The sequence below is a fragment of the Gadus morhua genome, chromosome 15, assembly GCF_902167405.1.
Source record: "Gadus morhua chromosome 15, gadMor3.0, whole genome shotgun sequence".
In the NCBI taxonomy this organism is placed as follows: Eukaryota; Metazoa; Chordata; class Actinopteri; order Gadiformes; family Gadidae; genus Gadus; species Gadus morhua.
The window spans coordinates 11,833,116-11,853,146 of record NC_044062.1 but is presented as its reverse complement, the minus strand read 5'-3'; the positions used below and the strand labels follow the sequence as shown (position 1 = coordinate 11,853,146).

At 48.0% G+C, this 20,031-nt stretch overlaps 1 protein-coding gene across 3 annotated transcripts in view; it reads right to left on the bottom strand.

Annotated features, from left to right (window-relative positions):
* The window catches only part of dlg5a (discs, large homolog 5a (Drosophila)), a 46,215-nt gene extending 27,654 nt beyond the window's left edge, over positions 1-18,561 (bottom strand). For 2 of the 3 annotated variants that reach the window (XM_030378369.1, XM_030378370.1), the window contains exons 1-5: positions 17,802-18,105; positions 6,975-7,043; positions 4,523-4,700; positions 3,372-3,515; positions 1,816-1,999 (exon numbers count right to left, since the gene is read on the bottom strand). In XM_030378369.1, the coding sequence (XP_030234229.1) occupies positions 1,816-1,999; positions 3,372-3,515; positions 4,523-4,700; positions 6,975-7,043; positions 17,802-18,105 (879 nt within the window). Of the gene's footprint in view, positions 1-1,815; positions 2,000-3,371; positions 3,516-4,522; positions 4,701-6,974; positions 7,044-17,801 lie in introns of all 3 variants that reach the window. The other variant, XM_030378368.1, reaches the window with a different exon arrangement.
* Between the last annotated feature and the right edge of the window lie 1,470 nt (positions 18,562-20,031).

The window sequence follows — 20,031 nt, the reverse complement described above, 5'->3', positions numbered from 1 at the left end:
TCTGGCCAATCACATCCGCTTAACTTGCATGTCGTCCAATGAATAGACGTCAGCGTCAACCTCGTCGCATGTAGGAAAGAATGCTTGGTTGGGTTTTGTAGAGAACAGGGAGGAGGGAGCCATGGAGAAGCAGAGCTGTTTATAAGTTTAGAGTAGGCTAACCTGAAATATCAAATGTTGCATATCGAGCCGTAAGCCCAAAGCATCCGGCCGCATCGGGACACTAAATAATGGATCTCAGTGTTTGCGTCCACTCCTATTATAAAGTGAGCCAAAGTATCCCGCCCGCGCCCTTCGTGCTCTGCTCTGTTGAAACATCCGTGTTCTTTCAGTTTTTTGGGTCGCACTGCAAACATGAACTCACCATTCATACTGCGTGTGCAGTATGGGCTTAACGTACGCAAAGCTCCCGGTAAAACAGAGCCTGGTTTAATAAAGAGTTGTGGGATTATTAGAAGAACGTATTAGAAGAGAAGGCATGGATACATTATTTATTATACGGTATTATTATTAGTGGTAGTACAAAACAAAAAAAAACTAATGTGTGCTGTTTTGTGTGTGGTTTTAATTAAACACATTTCAAAGCCATCGACCGTTGAATACCACACGCACATTTTTGGCCGATAACGGATGTACCATGGTGGGCCATATAATCATCGTCTCTAATTATGTTTTCATATTTTTGCACCATACTAGCAGCAGATGGCAATGCTGGGTTGACCTCGTAGCAGCATATGGAGCCCTGGCCTTTTGGTGAAATAAGAGTTGAAAAAAAAAACACGCGAGAGTTCAGGCTGTCTCTTCGCATCCCTGACTAGGCCACGGATTGGGGGGAAGGGGGGGGAGGGGGGGGAAGGGGGGAGGGCCAAATGTCCTAAAGGTTTGACCGAGCGCTCCTTCCCTTCCCAGAGGGAGTGAGGTTCAGTAGCCATTCGACCGGATGTGCGATTCGCCCTTGAGACGGATCATTCCCGGGTACGACCCCAGGGCGGTATCGAGCGACTCCTATTGGTGCACACCGCGACCGTGTACCTAACCGCCCCCAAAGTCTCCAGTCACTGTGCCCTTTACGCCTGCCAGAGCCTTTGCCCTTCTGCGGCCTTTTCAGAAATGCTCCGCGTGCGTTTTCCTTGGCTGTCCTTGCAGTCCACTGCTGCAGTCAGCCCCCCCCCCCCCCACACACACACACCCTGGGGAGACAGTTAAGGAAGACAGTGCGGCGTACAGGCCAATGCAGGTCACTGCCCTCCCTCCCCCCCCCATCCTCCCCTTTCCTTCACCCTACCCCCCCCCCCCCCTCGCCTTCACTCAAACAACAGCTTGCAACACAGCACTCCCCACTACAGCACCCAGGAGGGACTGAGGCAGCAGAATATAAAAGGAGGCGTTGGAAGAGCAGCAGTGTTGACGCGGGGCACAACTCAAGAGGTGATTATCGCAGTCATCGCTTTTTTATTTTTTCATTTAAATGAGGGCTGTGATAAAAAAAAAAAAAGATGCCTGCCTAGGCATTATGCATGTTGTCGTCACGCTTACAGAATGACCACAACTCATACCGGATCCAAACCGGGGGAGGGCACCAGACCAGCCAACCGAATCACAGGGGGAGGATACCAAATCGACCAATCGAATCGCAGGGGAGAGCACCAACCCCCCCCTGTGTTATTACAACAAGCGTTCCCAGTCGACCGCCACGTTCCATCAGCGGGGGGGGGGGGGAGGTGAACTGATGGTTCATGAAGGGACGCTGTTCTCTCTCACGCACGGCCAGAGACCTACATAGGTGGACAGCCGGGGGGGGGGGGGGGGCCGTACCTGTTGCTGCTGCAGCCGGAGATCCGCCACCTCCTTCTGGTCCTCGGCGTGCAGCCTCTGCAGCTCCTCACAGCTCTGCTTGAGGTGGTTGTGCTCCCGCACCAGCTGGGCGTTGTCCCTCCGCTGCTCCTCCAGCTCCTCCTTCACCTGGGACTGCTCCCCCAGCACCCTGCTGTGCAGCATGCTGGAGACGCGCACGCACGCGCACACGCACACACACACGCACATACACACGCACACACACACACACACACACACACACACACACACACACACACACACACACACCAGGGTTAACACTTCATTCAGCGCCTTTGGAGTTGATGCACAGGTGTGAAGTGTGCGTGGGTGTGGCAATTAAAATGTGTGCGAGGATGTGTGAGAAAGATTGAAAGATTGATTTTTTTCCGTATGAGTGTGAAGAAGGGGAAAAGGGGGTGTATTAATATGGGGGGAGTTTGTGTGATTGTGTGAGTGGGTTTGTGCATGTGAAAACAAAATAACCACACAACGCCTCGGCAGCAGCCGTTAAGAAAAGGTTTGCCAGACACCCAAACACAGTAACTCCCAGATTATCCCCGGTCTGTGTTGACTGAACATGGTCTTACGGACAAGGCAAGGACCTTTTGGAGGTCATGTTTGCTACTGGACTGAACTGAACACAGAACAACTAAAACCAATGAAATGCAGATGAACATAACCTCCGATACGTCCCACTGTTAACTCCTTTGCCCGGATTACAAGAGATTTGTTTCTTTAATGAACAGCTTCCATCTCGCTCATTCTGCTGCTGTTTGACAGACAGAGGAGGGTAACGACTACTAGAGGATGATTGCAGTCTCGAATACAATAACGCTCTCAGCGTTGAACCCCTGTTATAAGTGTACATTGTCTGATTAACTCGGCATTGAGCAGCAATTCCTAATTAAATATAAATAGCTCAATTCTATTCGTCTCTGTGCTATAGAAGCATTGGATCATAAGGCAGCGAGGGGAAGTTGCATAGTGGAACAGAGGCTGGAGTGGCTGGGGACGGTCCAGAAGGGAGGGAGGCTGCACTGCACTTTTTCCCGATGGTGCAGCAGATGATTTAAGGCCTACTACGAGCAGCCACGCCGGGTGATTTTATTACAGTTTAAGCTTTTAACAACATGTGACCTCCTTCCATAACTCCACTTACCAGATGGAACTCCAAAGGGCCGTTACTATGTTTAAATTAACCGTCAGCATGGATACCATTACATATACTTTTATTAAAGCAATAGCAGCGTTCTCAGCTAACATGGGCGTCACCGTGGGGCTCTACCGGTATGAAGGATAGAGTGAGCTGGAAAAGATCCAAACGCAAGAAAATATCAGGAATTGTATTAATGTGATATTAACATTTATATAACGATGTGCTTTTGAGTGAAAAGTCGGAAAAATATACTAACTGGAGTAAGTGTCTCCGAGCTTGGAGGGTAGATTAGCAAACTAGCGTTTGCTAGTTTTTTTTTTTTTGAGAACCACATACACACACACACACACACACAACATGCTAGTACAACTCTACTGACTGGTAGAAGTCGGCCTCCTTCACGGCCTCCTCGCAGCGCTTCAGGGTCTTGGTGTGCTGGTTCTGGAGGGACTGCAGGTCCGCCATGGCTCTCATACACTGGGTCTTCAGCCGGTCGTAGTCGTGGCCCACCTTGGAGTTCGGCCTTTAAGGGAGAGAGAGGCGGAGCGACGGTCAATGCCAACGGTAACCATGTAATGATGGAATATTAACCATTATTTACTTTCCATGCTTAAGGATGTATGTCAAGCAGATTAACAGACTCCTTCATCCAAAGCAACCTAATGAAAAGCTAAAGGGGTGAGGGTAACTTGCTCAAGGGTTCCTAGAGGTTTGGAGTCATTGTGGTATGAAACCAGAACCATTCAGCTGGTAGTCAAACCCCCGATCACTAGAATATCCTGCCAGCAACACAGTACCAACGTTGTTTATCAATGTTGCTTTCCGTCTGTAGAGCTTTAAGCATGTGTGATTACTTTATAAGCCAAGTTTCAAACATCACACAAAAAGACAGAGCATCAAAATAAAAGTCATACTACAGCCAGGGTTGGTAGAACACATGAAACCATAAAGCAGACGGCAGTGTCATCAGCTAAAACTCAATCTCCCAGGTATAGTCAACACCAGGGAGAGCACGGGAACGCGAGAGCACGGGGGGGAAGAGAGAGAGAGAGAGCGAGAGCGAGAGAGCGAGAGAGAGAGAGAGAGAGATGAAATGGCAGCCGGAACTGAGGCTGTAGTCATCATGGAGACGGCAAGTCGGCGACATTGAGGGTAAACAACCCGGTCCATAAAGTTCTGTCCGCTTTCGGAGCAATAAATTCCAGGTCACAGAGTGTATTCAAACCAACCGCCCCAGTGTGTATATACCCCCCCCCTTTGTACGAAAACAAGAGTATGTTACCGAGAGTAAATAAAGGGAATCGCGTCAGACAGCTTATGGCCTGTGTGTGTTCGTGCGCGAGAGAGAGTATGAATGTGTGTGTGCACTTATGAGTGCAAGTGAAGAGGAAAGAGAGAGTGTGATAGCATGCGGGAGCACCAGAGGGAGAGAGAAGTGAGTGAGTGAGCGAGCAAGGGAGCAAGGGAGCAAGTGAGCGAGTGAGCGAGAGAGCGAGTTAATGTGTGACTTAGTGAGCGAGCGGGCGGTACCTGCAGTCGTCGAAGGTGGTCCCGGGCGACGCCAGCGCCAGGCGCTTGCGCAGCTCGTCCCGTTCCCGGGTCACCTGACGGAGCTGGAAGAGCACGGCGTCCAGGTTGTCGCCCGCCGGCCTGTTGTCGTTCATGGCGGGCGGGGGAGGGGAGGACGCCTCGCCGTTCACGGGCGAACCTGAGGCAGGGAGAGGGAGAGAGAGACAGAGAGAGAGAGAGACAGAGAGAGGAAGAGACAGGCAGAGAGAGAGAGATGGAGAGACAGAGAGAGAGAGAGAGACAGAGAGAGACAGAGGATTAGAGAGACAGAGGGAGACAGAGAGGGACAGAGAGGGAGAGACAGAGAGAGAGAGAGACAGAGAGAGAGAGACAGAGAGAGGAAGAGACAGAGGATTAGAGAGACAGAGGGAGACAGAGAGGGAGAGACAGAGACAGACAGACAAAGAGAGACAGAGGGAGAGAGAGACAAAGAGAGGGAGAGACAGAGAGAGAGAGAGAGAGAGAGACAGAGGGACAGAGATGGAGAGACAGAGGATTAGAGAGACAGAGGGAGACAGAGAGAGACAGAGGGAGAGAGACAAAGAGAGGGAGAGACAGAGAGAGACAGAGGGACAGAGAGGGAGAGACAGAGAGAGGTAGACGGAGGATTAGAGAGACAGACAGAGAGAGAGAGATAGAGACAGAGAGAGAGACAGAGGGAGAGAGAGAGAGACAGAGAGGGAGAGAGACAGAGGGAGCGGGAGAAAGAGACAGAGGGACAGAGAGAAAGAGTCAACGACAGAGTAGGCGAAACAGATAAAGACGGAGGGAGGGACGGAGAGGGAGAGAGAGATTTAGTGAATGCTCGAAGACGTGGTTGGCAAGACAGGAATGACAATATGTTTGTTGTTCAGGGAGGGTTGGTATCGACACACACGCAGACGCACACACACACACACACTAGTAGAGCCAAGTAGCCATTTACATTTCAGTCATTTAGCAGACAGACGAGTTAGTGAACTCAGTTGGACACGTCGTTAGGGAGCGGATGGGGGTCAGGCCATCTTGCTCAAGGATGTAGGTAAGACGGGACAATGGGGTTTGACCAAGAGCCTTTCAGATGGGAGTCAATCACCCTAACCACTGCTTTTATCACTGACATTGTACCACTTGTACACGCAGTTTGGAAGTGAAGATTAATCCTAGATGAAACGCGTCTGTTGAAACATTTCCTTAAAATCCCTAATAACCCCATGAGCATCGAAATATTAAACAACAGTCTACTGTCGAATTCCCATTTTAATCCGCTGGCCCACAATGACCAGCTGTGCAATTTTAGAGAATTAACTTGGATCTGTAGGGTCACAACTGTAATAATCACAGATTGTAGACTAAAAAACAAAAACAACAAAAAGGGCAGGAGAAAGAGACACATCTGGGACATGAATGGGATTACAATGTTTTCCAGTACTTTTCCATGGTTTAAACAAAAGCCCTCTTTCGGCGTCACCACACTTAACGTTACAAGGGAAACGCAAAAGGAATCGGAGGTCTTTTGTGTAGGAGGTACAGTATATCCCCTACGCTGACAGATCCTCCGCTCTCTTCGCCGAGTCTTTTTAAAAAGTGAGCTGTTGAGGAAAAGGGAAGTTCCGTTCCACCTGTCCTTACTCAATGAGTAATCCTCCTCATCGGTCTCCACAGAGAACGTACTCATCCCGTTGCTTAATCTGGAGACAGACTACCGGTCTCCTATCGTCACTGCCCTACATCGCCAGATTTGTACAACGGCCTTCCCAGAAGCGATTCTGGGAGGGGGGGAGGAGGGGGGCATTTCTTAGGAATCGTATTCCAAGGAAGTTTTCTGGAAGCGTTGGGTCTCTATGATCACACTGCCTGCGACCGTGGCACAGGGACAGAACCCGAGGATTAGAGTCATCTTTGGCTCCATGTCTGGCCCTTCGCGGAGGTTTATGTAACATGGTTGAGTCACTTGGACCACCGTCAAAACTAGGGGGGGTGGGGGCAGTTTGGAAGGTAAAGTTGCTTAATCAGGTCTCAGGAGAACAGAGGGAGGGTGTGTGATTATGCGTTTCTGTATGTGGTTATTGTGTTATTTATTTGTTCCTATATATACACACACACACACACACACACACACACACACACACCCCCATCATTCTCTCACAGTTATATATTTATATATTTATTCCATTTAAGCTTTTATTTGTTCTACGCCAACGATACGTGATGAACATTGTTAAAACATTAGAACAGTATTCTTGCTGCTAGGGCTGCTCGATTATGAAAAAAAAAAATCATAAACACGATAATTTTGGTCAATATTGAAATCACGATTATTATTTTTGAGTCTGAAAACATGATGTATATATTCAGCATGTCTCTCCCAACTACACTTAGTAACTGAGAACGTTGAAATTTCGCCTTAAAAACACAAAGATCCTGTACGTACCGACGCTGCTGAGGGAACTACTGCTCTCAGAGTCCGATGGCATGGTGGAGAGCACACTGTACGTTGAACCTGCAGATAAAAACACAACCCACATCTTAAACAATGTACCGTTACCTTTATAAGCAGAACTGGTGGAAAGATTGACTAATTAAGATAGTGACGATAACATAGGTTCCAAAGAAGATATAATTTCAAGGCGATACATTTTTTTCCCCCCACATCACATTCTTTTTGTCGTTTTGTGCAGTTTGTGCTTTGGCGGTTTATCACTCCAACCGCCGTTGTAATTATACTTCCTCTAACTCCCAGCATGCCTGGCGGCGCTCTGATCTATAGCCCCCTGTACATCTGTGCCACATAGGCAGAATGTCACGGATGAAATGGGATTTTCTCCTTTCGTTATTTTTTTCTCCTTCATGTCAAGCACTCGGAAAGAACAAAGAACTCCCGGATGGAGGGAGAGGGAGAGTGAGAGAGAGGGAGTGAGAGAGAGAGTGAGAGAGAGGGGGAGAGGGAGAGATGGAGCAGTTCTCCACCTAAATAGCTGTACACACCATTAAGCCGGAGGATAACTCACGCCGGCTCGAGAGGGGAGGCTATGCAGAATCCATTTCATTACAGACCCAAGTGCCCGCTCCGAAGGACAAGGCAAACATGCCCGTCTTGTGCACGCCAGTCGCCGCATAACGTGTTTGGGAATACTCAAGCGTGACCATTCAAAGTAGCAAGACGCAGGCTTCTCTCCTGATGGCTCTGTGTAACGGAAGTCCCATAGATTGAGAAATGGGTAACGCTTTACAACAGGGGAACCTTCATTAACTTAATGAATGCCTGTTACCGCATGCTGTTTAAGGGTTAATTAATGTACCTTTATTGTAAAGTGTTGCCAACAAATGCAGTGAAAACAAGCGGGACCAACACGGCCACACTGAATCTACAACACACACACACACACGTTGGAAATTCAGGGGGAGGGGGGAAAATGGCAACAGCCACCATCGACGACATGAAAAAGATTGATGCCAACTGTTGTCGATTTCCAGCTCTGTCCCTCCCTAACCCCCCCTCCCCCCACCCACTGGGTTTAGCTGAAGCCTTGGCACTAGCCTTGCTAAAGTGTGACAGGGCCAACTAGACTAATTAAATATGATCTCCAATGCTGAGAGAGGGAGAGAGAGAGAGAGATACTCCATACAGGACCCTTCAGACAGGAGGAAAGGAGAGGGGAGAAGAGGAGAGGAGGGGAAGGGAGAAGGGGAGGCGAGGGGAGGAGAGAAGGGGAGGGGGAGAAGAGGAGAGGAGGGGAAGGGAGAAGGGGAGGCGAGGGGAGGAGAGAAGGGGGGCAGAGGAGAGAAGGGGAGGGGGAGAAGAGGAGAGGAGGGGAGGGGAGAAGGGGACGCGAGAAGGGGAGGGGAGGAGAGAAGAGGAGGGGAGGAGAGAAGGGGAGGGGAGGGGAGGAGAGAAGGGGAGGAGAGAAGGGGAGAGGAGGGGAGGAGAGGAGGGGAGGAGAGAAGGGGAGGAGAGAAGGGGAGGGAAGGTGAGAAGGGGAGGTGAGAAGGGAAGGAGAAGAGGGGAGGGGAGCAGAGAAGGGGAGGTCAGGGGAGGGGAGGGGAGGAGAGAAGGGGAGGGGAGGAAAGGGGAGGAGAGAAGGGGAAGGGAGGAGAGAAGGGGAGGGGAGGAAAGGGGAGGAGAAGGGGAGGGGGGAGAGAAGGGGAGGGGAGGAGAGAAGGGGAGGGGAGGAGAGAAGGGGAGGGGAGGAGAGAAGGGGAGGGGAGGCGCAGGGCAGAAAAGGAGGGAAAAGGCAAGGAGCATCGAGAGAGGAGAAAGGATGAAGCTAGAGATAGCTCAAGTACCAAAGCAGAAACAGGGGGACGACAAGAGGAGGAATACAGAGGAGAAAGCGAGAGAGGGTTGGAGTGACGAAGATGAACACAGAAAAAAGAGCAAAAGGGGGTAGAGAGAGTAGAGGTTGTTTAATCTGTTCTGACGCAGCCTAAAGCCTCCACTTTAAGTCTGTGAAAGCGCTCAGGGCTAGGGGTAGGTTTGATTTCACATTATTAAACAGCTGACACCGACGAGAAATCCCCCCTCCTCCTCCTTCCAGCTTCCTCTCCTCCACTCCCCTCCCTCCAGATGAAGAGATGCTCTCGTTCTCTTCCACATGGCTGAGGCGAGAGGGCGAGAGCTGTGTTTCTGAGGCGCTAATCTGAGTGTCATCGCTTTAGACTGAGCCGGGGAGCAGAGAGAGGTGCCGGCACAGCTGGAAGAGGCCTTTTAAAAAAGACGCTTTGTTGTCAGCAAAAGCCCTGCTGCCTGAAAATACTTCCAAGGGGGCTGTATGGATTGCGACGAAGCCGACATAGGAACATCAAATTCGCAGTAAACCACGTCATTATACATGCGCAACACAAAACAAGCAACTACGTCAGCGGTATATTTTCGGAGCTGCCCCAATATTGATCGGTAGCTTTTTGTTCTGTTGCCAGCCTCGCTTGAAAGTCACTTTGGATGAAGAGCTTGCGCCAAATCTGCCTGAACGTAAAACAGAAATTGTATCGTTATGTTGACGTTGAAATCTGTACAAATTGAGCAGCAATACAAAAATCGATAGATATGGCGGTCTAGCTGAGGACAGTGCGCATGAAGCCGTCTCTGTAACCATGGTAATGAATGCTGTATAGATTTGATCAAGGCTGACTAAGCCGTGGCCACTGAGATCGGTGGCATTGGCTCTGCCGGCGTCCAGCATTACATCATCAATAGCAATTAGCACCTGCCACATTCATGCGCTGCCCGCTCATTTGTAAAACATGCCGAGCACATCGATCAGGCCTGCATCCATTTACGGAGCACGCCAGCCGCAAGGGAAAAACCCACTTGTGTGTGCTGCCGGGCGCCCAGTGAGTCAGGACGGCGGAGGGGCGAACGACATCGTCCGACCGCGTCACCCGCTAAAGGCGCTTGACAGATGTGTCCTGACAAGGTGGGGGCTCGGCATCGCCGCGGTCAAAGAATAAACAACACAGAGAGAGGCTTCGCCGGCATGCCACGTCTACCTTTGGCACACAGAGGGAGGCGTGACACACACACACACACAGTCAATCCAAACACACCGTCTATCCACAAACACGCACATACCGTCATTCCCCCCACACACACACACACACACACACACACACACACACACACACACACACACACACACACACACACACACACACACACACACACACACACACACACACACCAGTGGGCATTAGATATGGTAATCAGGGTGCTTTGGGAGGAAGCCCCAGCCCCGCCCTGAGGCACGCCGGGTCTCAGTGACACAGCGTTGCAGGAGGAAGGGGAAACTGGGTCGGGTTTTAATATAACAGGAGGAGGACTGAGGCGACCGGGAGGTTCCTACAGCAGAGGATGCTGGCTAAAGTGGGTCAGGGGAGCCCACCCTTGTACTGCCTTAAGGGTCACATTGCTCTACATAACCGCACCCCCCCCTGCCCCTTCCCTACTCCACCACCACCATCATCATCATCACCCTCGAGTCAGGAGAAGAAGAGATGGTGGCTGCTTCAGAAGGCCAGAGTATGTCTTCCTCGTTCTTATGGCGGAGATGACCCGTGTTGCCATGGTGAATACGTGCTCCATGGGGTGTTGAGGGCAGTAAAACAGTAGAAGGCTACGAGAACTGGGGAGGGTCTTGATTGGTTGCGTCGCGTCCCCCTGAATCCACCAGAAGCATACAGAACCGTTCATCTCCTCTGTAACAGCCTCCTTCTGTAAACACACTCAATTGATATTTTTTTCCTCGTTACAGTTTAACACGGTTTTATTTTTTGGGGCACAGATCTGAGGGAAGGGTTCAGAAGGTATTTCCATGGCTCTGAACTTTTGAGGGTCCCCGACACCCCAGCGCTGAAGAGATTTGGAACCACCTAACTTTCTGAATGCATTGTATATATAAAAAGTACACACACACACACACACACTATGATGTCATGCCATACAAAGTTTTCCCCAAAGAGCAGCAGAGAAATGCAACGCTTCAGGACCGTTTGGTGGGAAATGGCAGCAGTGTTAGGATTCAAACTATAACTATTCTTAAGAAAATAAATATTAAAAAAGCTGTTGTCAGCTATTCTCACTGTCACTGGGAGCTGCTAATGAGGAATTGAAAAAAATCTGAAACTCTTGGGCAAGACATATTTGTACGTCTGCTTTTGGGTCTGTTCCATGACCTCGAAAAAGCTGACTAGAGCATTTCTAAGAGATACAACTAACTGGGTCATTTTAAATAATCCTGTGCAAAAAACGAATAAGACTTTGAAAACCTATCGTTAAGAGGGCTGAGAATTGAGTTTGAAATAGTTTAGTTCACATCGTCTATAAAATGTATAGAGAAAAATGGCAGCCTTTCCTCAAACCAAGGTAAACCAAATAGTTAGCAGTGTGGTGACTTCTTAATTCAACATCTGCCAAAGACTCAAAGGGCCAATCAATATGTAGGTGATGGGTATGGATAATGAGTCAAAAGGAGCCCGGTACGGCTGGAGGACCTGGATGCATCACTTATGAACACCACTATGATTCACATGCACATCATGCATCCTGTCTGTGACTCACTGGCCATCTCCATCCAAACTCTGCCTTGTTTTTTCTCTCCCTCCAATTATGACCTTCCATCCACATTGACTGCTGTTGAACCCATTCAAATAAATCAGTCCAAAATATTATATTCAGCATCTTATTCCCAACTGCAACAACTTGACACCATAGGCATACTTCCCACATGCCTTCATAAATAGGCAAACAACATCCAGAAACAACCAACGTTGGGTCTGGGGGTCGTCCCAAAGAAGATGAATCAGTTTTACAGGCTACATTTCCTGCTTTCAAGGACATTTTAAGGATGTGAATCACTGAATAAGAAGCAGACAGAAAATCAGTTTGGCTCCATTTTCTTCTGGAGTTGGAAGCTAGCATTAACACCCATAAGAGTTCTGCCTGATGGTCAATCACAACATGGAGGTGTCGCAAAGCGTTATGTTTTCCATCTCTCATCGCCTCAGTGTTATGATTGGATAGTAACTTCATATTGAACCATTAGACGATACAAAATATTAAAAAATTAAACTATGAATATTTAATTCAGGTGACTACTAGGAGAGGACAGCGAAAACCCTCTTCCAGGGAAAATCAGGAGGTTTGGCAAGTATGAACGCAATTCAGTGGTATCAAATCTAAATAGGGCAGGATAGACTAGCGGCTAGGGCGCTTGACTCCAAGCTCGGTTCAAACCCGGTTCAAACCCTAATGCCTGCAGTCCTTGGAAAGGGACGCCATGCAGGGCGCCATCTTGTGCGACAGAACAGAACATCGTCAGAACAGCAGAGGCATCAACCCTATAACGTTAAAAGCGGTGTTAAGTCAGCTTCACATTTCCTATGCACAGATGTTTTTGGATTTTTTTTTCTTCGAGATTCCGGGTGACCATTGTAACCAAGATATTTAGACTAGTAAATAACAGCTAGTTGGCTACTTCATGTTCATCACAAAAACAAAATAAACACTGATATAACTTCGGTTCTGGGATTGATTGATACTAATTAGAGTCAGACCGATAAAGGATTTTTAAGGCCGATACCGATACAAATATTTGGTGATTTAAAAATACGATATTCTGATATATCGGCCGAAATGTATTTAAAAAAGAAATTCCAGAAACGCGTAACAAAACATAAACAGATTTCCCTAACATTGGTTGCATGCAGTTATTTATGAGCCCTCACTAAAATAATAAGGTAATGCAGTTTAAAAATAAACTTTATTTCATTGTTTTATTGTCACAACAGAAAAGAACATCAAAATATATTAAAGTTCTGATAAATAAAATGCATAAAATTACAAACTTAAGATATGAAACTCAAAGTCCATTGAACAAAAAAAACAATTACAAAAATATAATATATATATATTTTTTAATATTCATTAATCGGCCGATCTTGGAAAATGCCTAATAATCGGCCGATAATATCGGCCCGCCGATAAATTGGTCTGAGAAAACCCTATGCACTACCCCTATTGTACCAACATGTGTGATGTTGATTGAAATTGCTAACAATGGTTAATCATCACACCTAGTTGTAAAATAAACACAGTATAACAACATGGACCGCCGCTTTGGATAAAAGTGTCTGCTAATCTACTACATAGTAATAGTTAATTGTGATAGAAGCTGATGAGGGCAGAGAACACGGCTTCAAATGTAGAGAGAAAAAGGAAACTGTATACCAAAGCAATAGTTTAAGCTCTTAAGCTTGTGGAGTTATTCAGAAGAAGCGATACATGTGTAAAGTTGGAATGTATTGCTGGCTGTGAACAAACCTGCTGGGAATAAAATAAAAGGATAAAAAACATGCTAGGATGTTAGGGTTTGGAAGAGATGCAAGTTGGGGGGGACGGGGGTGTTGCTGCATTTCCCGCTTTTCCTGTGTATTCAAATGAATGAGCGATCAAAGGGGGTCAGGACTGCGGGGCTAACAAATCGAACGACTAATCACGGATCAATGGGATTAAATTGGGAGAATGCCACTGGTGACCCGGTGAAACTCCATGGGGGGGGGGGGGGGGGTTCATTAGGGGCTCCGAAGAGGCCTTTAGATGAGACGGACGCATTGATCCCGATTACCCACGCCCCGACTCCCCCAAACACCGCTAATTACGACTTTATATCACCCGCTGCCCATCGGCTCTGATAAGAGGCCTGTGCACTGCAAACGCAGAGCAAAACACACTCGCCTCTTTTGCAATTTCACCCGGGAACCGCTTCCATAGCTTCCGAGTGCTTAGCCTGCAACGCAATAAACCACGCGCTGACAACCCGTGTAAAACGTGGCGTTACAAATTGCCGTTAATCACAGCCGTGAGCGCCGGCCAACGGCGGACACATTGATTGCACGCACGACGTACATGTGAGAGAGAAGGAGGGCTTGGGTGGAGGGGAGGGGGCGGAGCTAGGGTCAGTCTGGGGAGATGAATAAATGATGCTTGGATAAAAGGCAGCCGGGTACCTACAGGAGCGGCCCTGTGCGTCATCGGGGACGGGCGGTGGGACGCAGGAAGGACCCAGTGTCTAGGAGAGAGAGGGAGGGGGAAGAAGACGTAAGGAGGAGAGGCCAGGTGGAGAGAGAGAGAGAGAGAGAGAGAGAGAGAGAGAGAGAGAGAGATAAGACGGGTAGAGAGAAAGAGTGAACATGAGAGAGAATGACAAAGAGAAAGGGTGACAGAGCGAGAGAGAAAGAGTGATGGAGCGAGAGAGAATGACAGGCCGAGAGAGAGAGAGAGAGAGCGATAGAGAGATTGTCAACTCAAGGGAGTTACTTAAAGAGCACCAGTCATGGCAGAATGTCAGGGTCATAATTCATTGCGTCGTTCCCTGTGGTTTATGAGGGGGACAAGGACATGGGTCGACAGAGGTCCCCACCAACACCACCAACACCACCACCCTCGAACCCAGCACACTGGCCCAAGCTCTGGGCCGCTGGCCACAGAGAAAGCTGCTGATCGGGCACTTTGAGTCCGCTCAACTTTTCGACAACAAAAGCCTTGTTGTGTCCCCTGTTCACCCCTCACTCACTCCCCTCCATCTCCCTCAACTTCCTCTTACTCCCTGGTGGATCCCTTCATTGAAACCATAGAGGAGGAACCCGTCCTCCATCGAGAGAGGCCGACACAGCGAGGCAGAGGAATAGAGAGAGGAGAGGGAAAGCCATAAAGACAACAGAATGAGATAGATATAAAGACGGAGGCAGAGAGTGCACAAGAGACAAAGAGAGCGCACAAAAGAGCCAACATGTAATAGACACAAACAGACCCGAGACAGCGAGAGAGAGAGAGAGAGGAGCAGACGTGGTACCTAAAATGACAAGACAGGGGAAAGAAGGGCAAAGGGAAAGTGAAACTAAACAGGCAGCAAAACAATGATGTGAAACGTGGACTCGGTGTGTCGTCGGCGCAGCATTGTGCTTCTTTCCTTCCTCTCCGAGGGGATTTAAATCACTGTCAGAGACAGGGTGGGGGGAGGGCAGGTAGAGTTTCCCGCTGCCTAGTTCATCCCTCTCACTAGATGAAAATCCCCCATTTACAGAACGGGTGTGTGTGTGTGTGTCTGTGTTTATGTGTGCGTGATGATGGCTGGGTTGGTGGGGGGGGAGGGGGTTGAATCCCGAGGCGTGAAATCAGTTTGATTGCTGCCGTTTGCATTACTCCCAGCGAGTTTAATCTGCTCAGTAAGGGAGGCGATGAGTCCCCGTAACAGGCCGCAGCCTTCAGTCCTACACATGGAATGTGGTGCTCAATGATTTGATTAGGGGAGGAAAATCACGGAGGAGACGCCAGGAGAGTGTAAGCTTGCTAGGGACCTCCAGCCGTAAGGTTCAATCCCCCCCAATGTCTGCTGCGTTTCTCGGGGACATCGTGGAGCGAGAAGCCACCCCTAGCTTCTCCTTGAGGACGTGTAACTGAAATCACATCATCCTAAACAACATGTAGCATTGTTTGCTCCACAACAAACCCTCCAGCAAAGCAACGGAATCTACGCTCTTTATCGCTGGCTGTTCGGAGGAATTATTTTGACATGCCACTCGACTCGACTCTAATGTGTTATTTTGCTCTTCTGCGAGCGGTGGAGCAGGGTTCTTTTGGTATGGGGCTCATTTTGGGCGCGCTGGGGAGCTCAGCTGGCAGAGGAGGCAGATTAAAGAGCGAAGCAGGCAGGCAGCAAGGCAGAGGGATAGCAGGTTGCCGTCAGCAAGAAATAAAAACACACACACACAGAGACAGAGACAGAGCCACACACACGAACAGAGACACACGCACAAACACACACACACACACAACTGAGTGGAGTCTGTTCGGATCTCATCCCCGCACTTGTTCTCTCCATCGCCTTGCCTGAAGGCACTCCGTCAGACTCGCTGGGAGTCGCACCAGGGTGCGTGCGAAACGGGCTGCAACGGGGCTACGACATAAGCAGGCATGACAGCACCGGAACTAAGTAAGAAAAATATTCAAATCGCCAAGCATGCAGCAATGCATGCGTCACGAGACTTCAGACTGTATTTCTCTGATTAACAACCACAGGCAAACCTCTGGCCCTTGGCCAGACTCTACACAACAGTGGGCCATGTTTGGACTCGGTGTTATCTAATACAAAAGGGTTCAGGTGTATCAGCCGGCCCCAACCCGGCCTCAACCCCACCTCGTGTCATAAAAAGGTTAACCAGAACACATCGATATGAAACCAAGCTTTCAAAATGCCAAGACCTCAACTCGGCCCAACGTCACGACTGACCCGACATGGGGACACAGGGCTAAACACGCCTTCGGCTGACACAGGTAGATACACAAGTTGGACGAAATTGAGGCTTATCGGACACCGAGCGGTACCCTGACAGACTTCAGGGAGGCACCAGCATGGTCACACACAGAGCCGTGGGAAAGGCTCCCCGTCCAGCCCTAACTTGATCGAGGTTCTGATCCATAGAGAGCTAGGGAAGCGGCTTTGAGCGGCCTTGCAGCTAGGAAAGTTCAACATGTGGGTGACATACACATTCAGTCATCCGACATAACGCTCATAATGCAAGTCTGGAGGTTGTGACGGGCCAAAACCATCCACAACCGACTTCGCCTTCAGTGACGCAGAAGCAGCTCATTCGTCCGATGTATGCTTCTTTCCACTTGCTCGACCACTAACTACCGCTCGCCTCCTTGAGAGTATGGTGAATACATTGCGGACGTAGGATGTAGGGCATTTTGGAACGCAGCCTCCAGGCACAGAGCTGGTTCTAAGCGAGCCAATTGTCTCAGGTCCTGGAGATGGGAGAAAACAAGCTAAACTAGAACAGATGTTGTTTACACATAGCTGCCCTCCGCCTGTGTGCAACAACCAACCAAAAGCACTCAAGTGAAGACCATTACTATTAGAAGAACTAATTGCAAAATACTAATTGACCCTCCATTCTTCAATAAGGGCACCAACAGAGGGGAAACTGTTAAATGAGAAAGCATTAAGTGGCTTTGGTTGGCTTGGCATTATGGATTCGCTGCCGTTATAGGATAGGTTCTACTCCAACATATGTGTACAGGTTGATACGGACCCACATGTCAGAGACAAGCCTGTTGTCATGGAAACACGTCAGGCAATCCAGTGAATGCATTGATACATTGGTTGGCTGCAGGGTGCTGCACTCGTATTCAAAATCACACACACACACACACACACACACACACACACACACACACACACACACACACACACACACACACACACACACACACACACACACACACACACACACACACACACGACCTGAACCTTTCTAACCTGGGAGAGACAAGTCATGGTAATTACGAAGCTACAGAAAGGTTGTGAGTAGTAGCCTACGTTGTCGTATAAACGTACTACTAGTGTGTGTGGTACTTCAACATACAGCAGTGTTTACTGCATTTTCTCGTGTGCTAAATGATACACAGACTGTTATTGTGTGTGAATAGCCAATTACAACCAAATGAACGCATGATAGCAATAATGTTAATGGGGAAGCTTGCAAAATAATACCAGATGCGTCACCCTCAGATCTCCATCCTCTCTTTGATGGGGGCAGGTATTGTTTATATGTGTGTAGTAGTGTTCATCAGGCAAACAAATATAGCTCTGGTGTCTTGTGTTGGTGACCAAGACCACCCAGACTGACCAACTTCTGCTGTGGCCAGATGAGCACGTTGTGAATGGCTGTACACTGGGTTGTTATTGTGTTTGGGTCTTACCGGTGGAGTGGTCGACTGGTCCACCTCCGTTATGACTGAAAAGAGCCGAATAGAGGTCCGGGTATGCCTTCTCCAGGGCCACACACAGGTCTAGGAAATGGTCGCTTTCCTTGTTCATCAGCATCTTCAGGAGGTGGTCCACTTTCTCCGCGCTGGACGAGCAGTTCTGCTCCAACTCGAACCTATCGATTTGGCTCAAGGTGCCCGAAACTACGAGCAAGTCGATCAGTCGGTCCGCATCTGTTATGGACTCCAGTAAGTTCTGGTGGCACTGGTCGAGCAACTCTTTGTGCTTTGGCTCCATTGCTATTAATATGCAGTAGTTCCGTAGCTTTGCAAGCTAACTAGATGGTCAGGTGAATGTTGTATTCTTACCTTCGAGCAGTACGCGAATACAAGTCACTCATTTACTGCGGCGTGCAGAACTTCGCCAACCTGTCCATGGCATCGGATCGCATGGGTGATCGATTTTGATAGCGAATAGAAAAACCCCACAAGAAGCCATGTTTGTTGCCCAGGGCTGTTGACTGCACTAAACAGCGATACATTTTTCCATCTTACATATTGTTCGCCAATAGGACCGTTTTCGTTTTTTTCCTCGCGGATAGACTTTCCCCGGATATTCATCTATTCTAAAGTACCATATAGTCTGTGCTTAGCAGCCTCAACTGCTATTAAAACTCTCCTAACTCTGTCGCCGATCCTCAGTTAAGCCGTATCCTCCGCCATGTCTAGGCAGTTCAGCAGCTGCTGCCCGCTGTCAATCAACGTTCCGCTCAATGACCAAGTATGGTCAAATGGGCGGGGTTCCACAGAGGAACGCCCGCTTTTTCAATGGGGGTACAACACATCACTTGTGGTAGTATGCGAAAGTGAGATAGACTTTATAGCAACACATTTTCAATATGCAATATCACATACATTTCATGTCTACCTGTACCTTTTGAGCAGCACCAAAAAAGCATCAAGCCAATAAAAGATCCAAAGATGACATTGCAGGATACGAGATGATGACATTATATAATTAACTCTTCAAAGCATATTTTTACGCAGACGCAGGAATATGCAGTGGTAGCATTCGAAGTACTGTTAAGCCTCTTACTATCATTAATAGTGATATTTAAAGTGGCTCTGCGCATGTCTGTTCTCTCCCCTCTACCTCGCCAGTTGTGCCGCCATGTGCTATATGTGGGGGGAAAAAAACGTTTCATGCATGTGAGGTAGCAGCAGACCCCATCTGCTAATTAATTCGTTTGGGTACATTCTTTCAACATTTATATGGGCTGCATTGTAATATGGTGGGCTTATAGAAGGCTACATCATTAAAACCTCCAATTGCAAAAGCCTTAGGCTATGGTTGGATGTTTATATCCATCCATCCATATATCCTGTAGGCCTTCAATGCCATCTCAAGTATTTTGTATAAAAAAAAATTGTCTGTCAATGAATTGTAAAGTCATGAAATAGCTACAAAAGCCTCTTGTATTTAACGCTCAATTAGGTATTGAGATTATAGTATTATGTAGCCTATTGTATTATGCATTGGGTTATTGATTCGGTTATTGTTTATGGGGGTTAATCTTAGGGCATCAGATAGGCTACGCTCATTTCTGATGAAGACATTTGAATCAATCACAGGTATTATTTTTCAATATATATACATGAATTTCCTTCTATGACACCCATTTAGGATGCTAAGCGTTGCCATGGCAGCTGCATCCATAAATGACGTCCTGCCACACCTCCGAATCCTTCTTATTGATCGTGATTGAAGTGTTTCATTTCGTGCAAATATAGCGCAACTAGAGACCACACATAATTAATATACAGCCCTAAGTCCTACATACAGCGTTCCCATATGTATATAATCCGTTGTGGAATCACATAGGCCAGGAGTAGGTTATGTATTTTGACGTTGCATAATTCAAAGGCTTCGTGTGTTTTGAGTGCATAACTAGACTAAATATTTCACTTTTCCATTTTTTGTTATTACGTCTATTTATGGATTTTAATGGTGACGTGCTGGGCGTTAAAGGGACCGGCACTACCCTCTAGTGGATAATTGCAGAAACTGCATGAATACGCCTGCCATGAGATCACACAAAAACTAGTACGGACCCTTCACATACAAAGTTTTACCCCACCAGAGTCCATTCCATCCTGAATGCATTATATTGTATGCAGTTATATATACGTCATTACATTGAAGCTGCCTGACACTATCAATGAC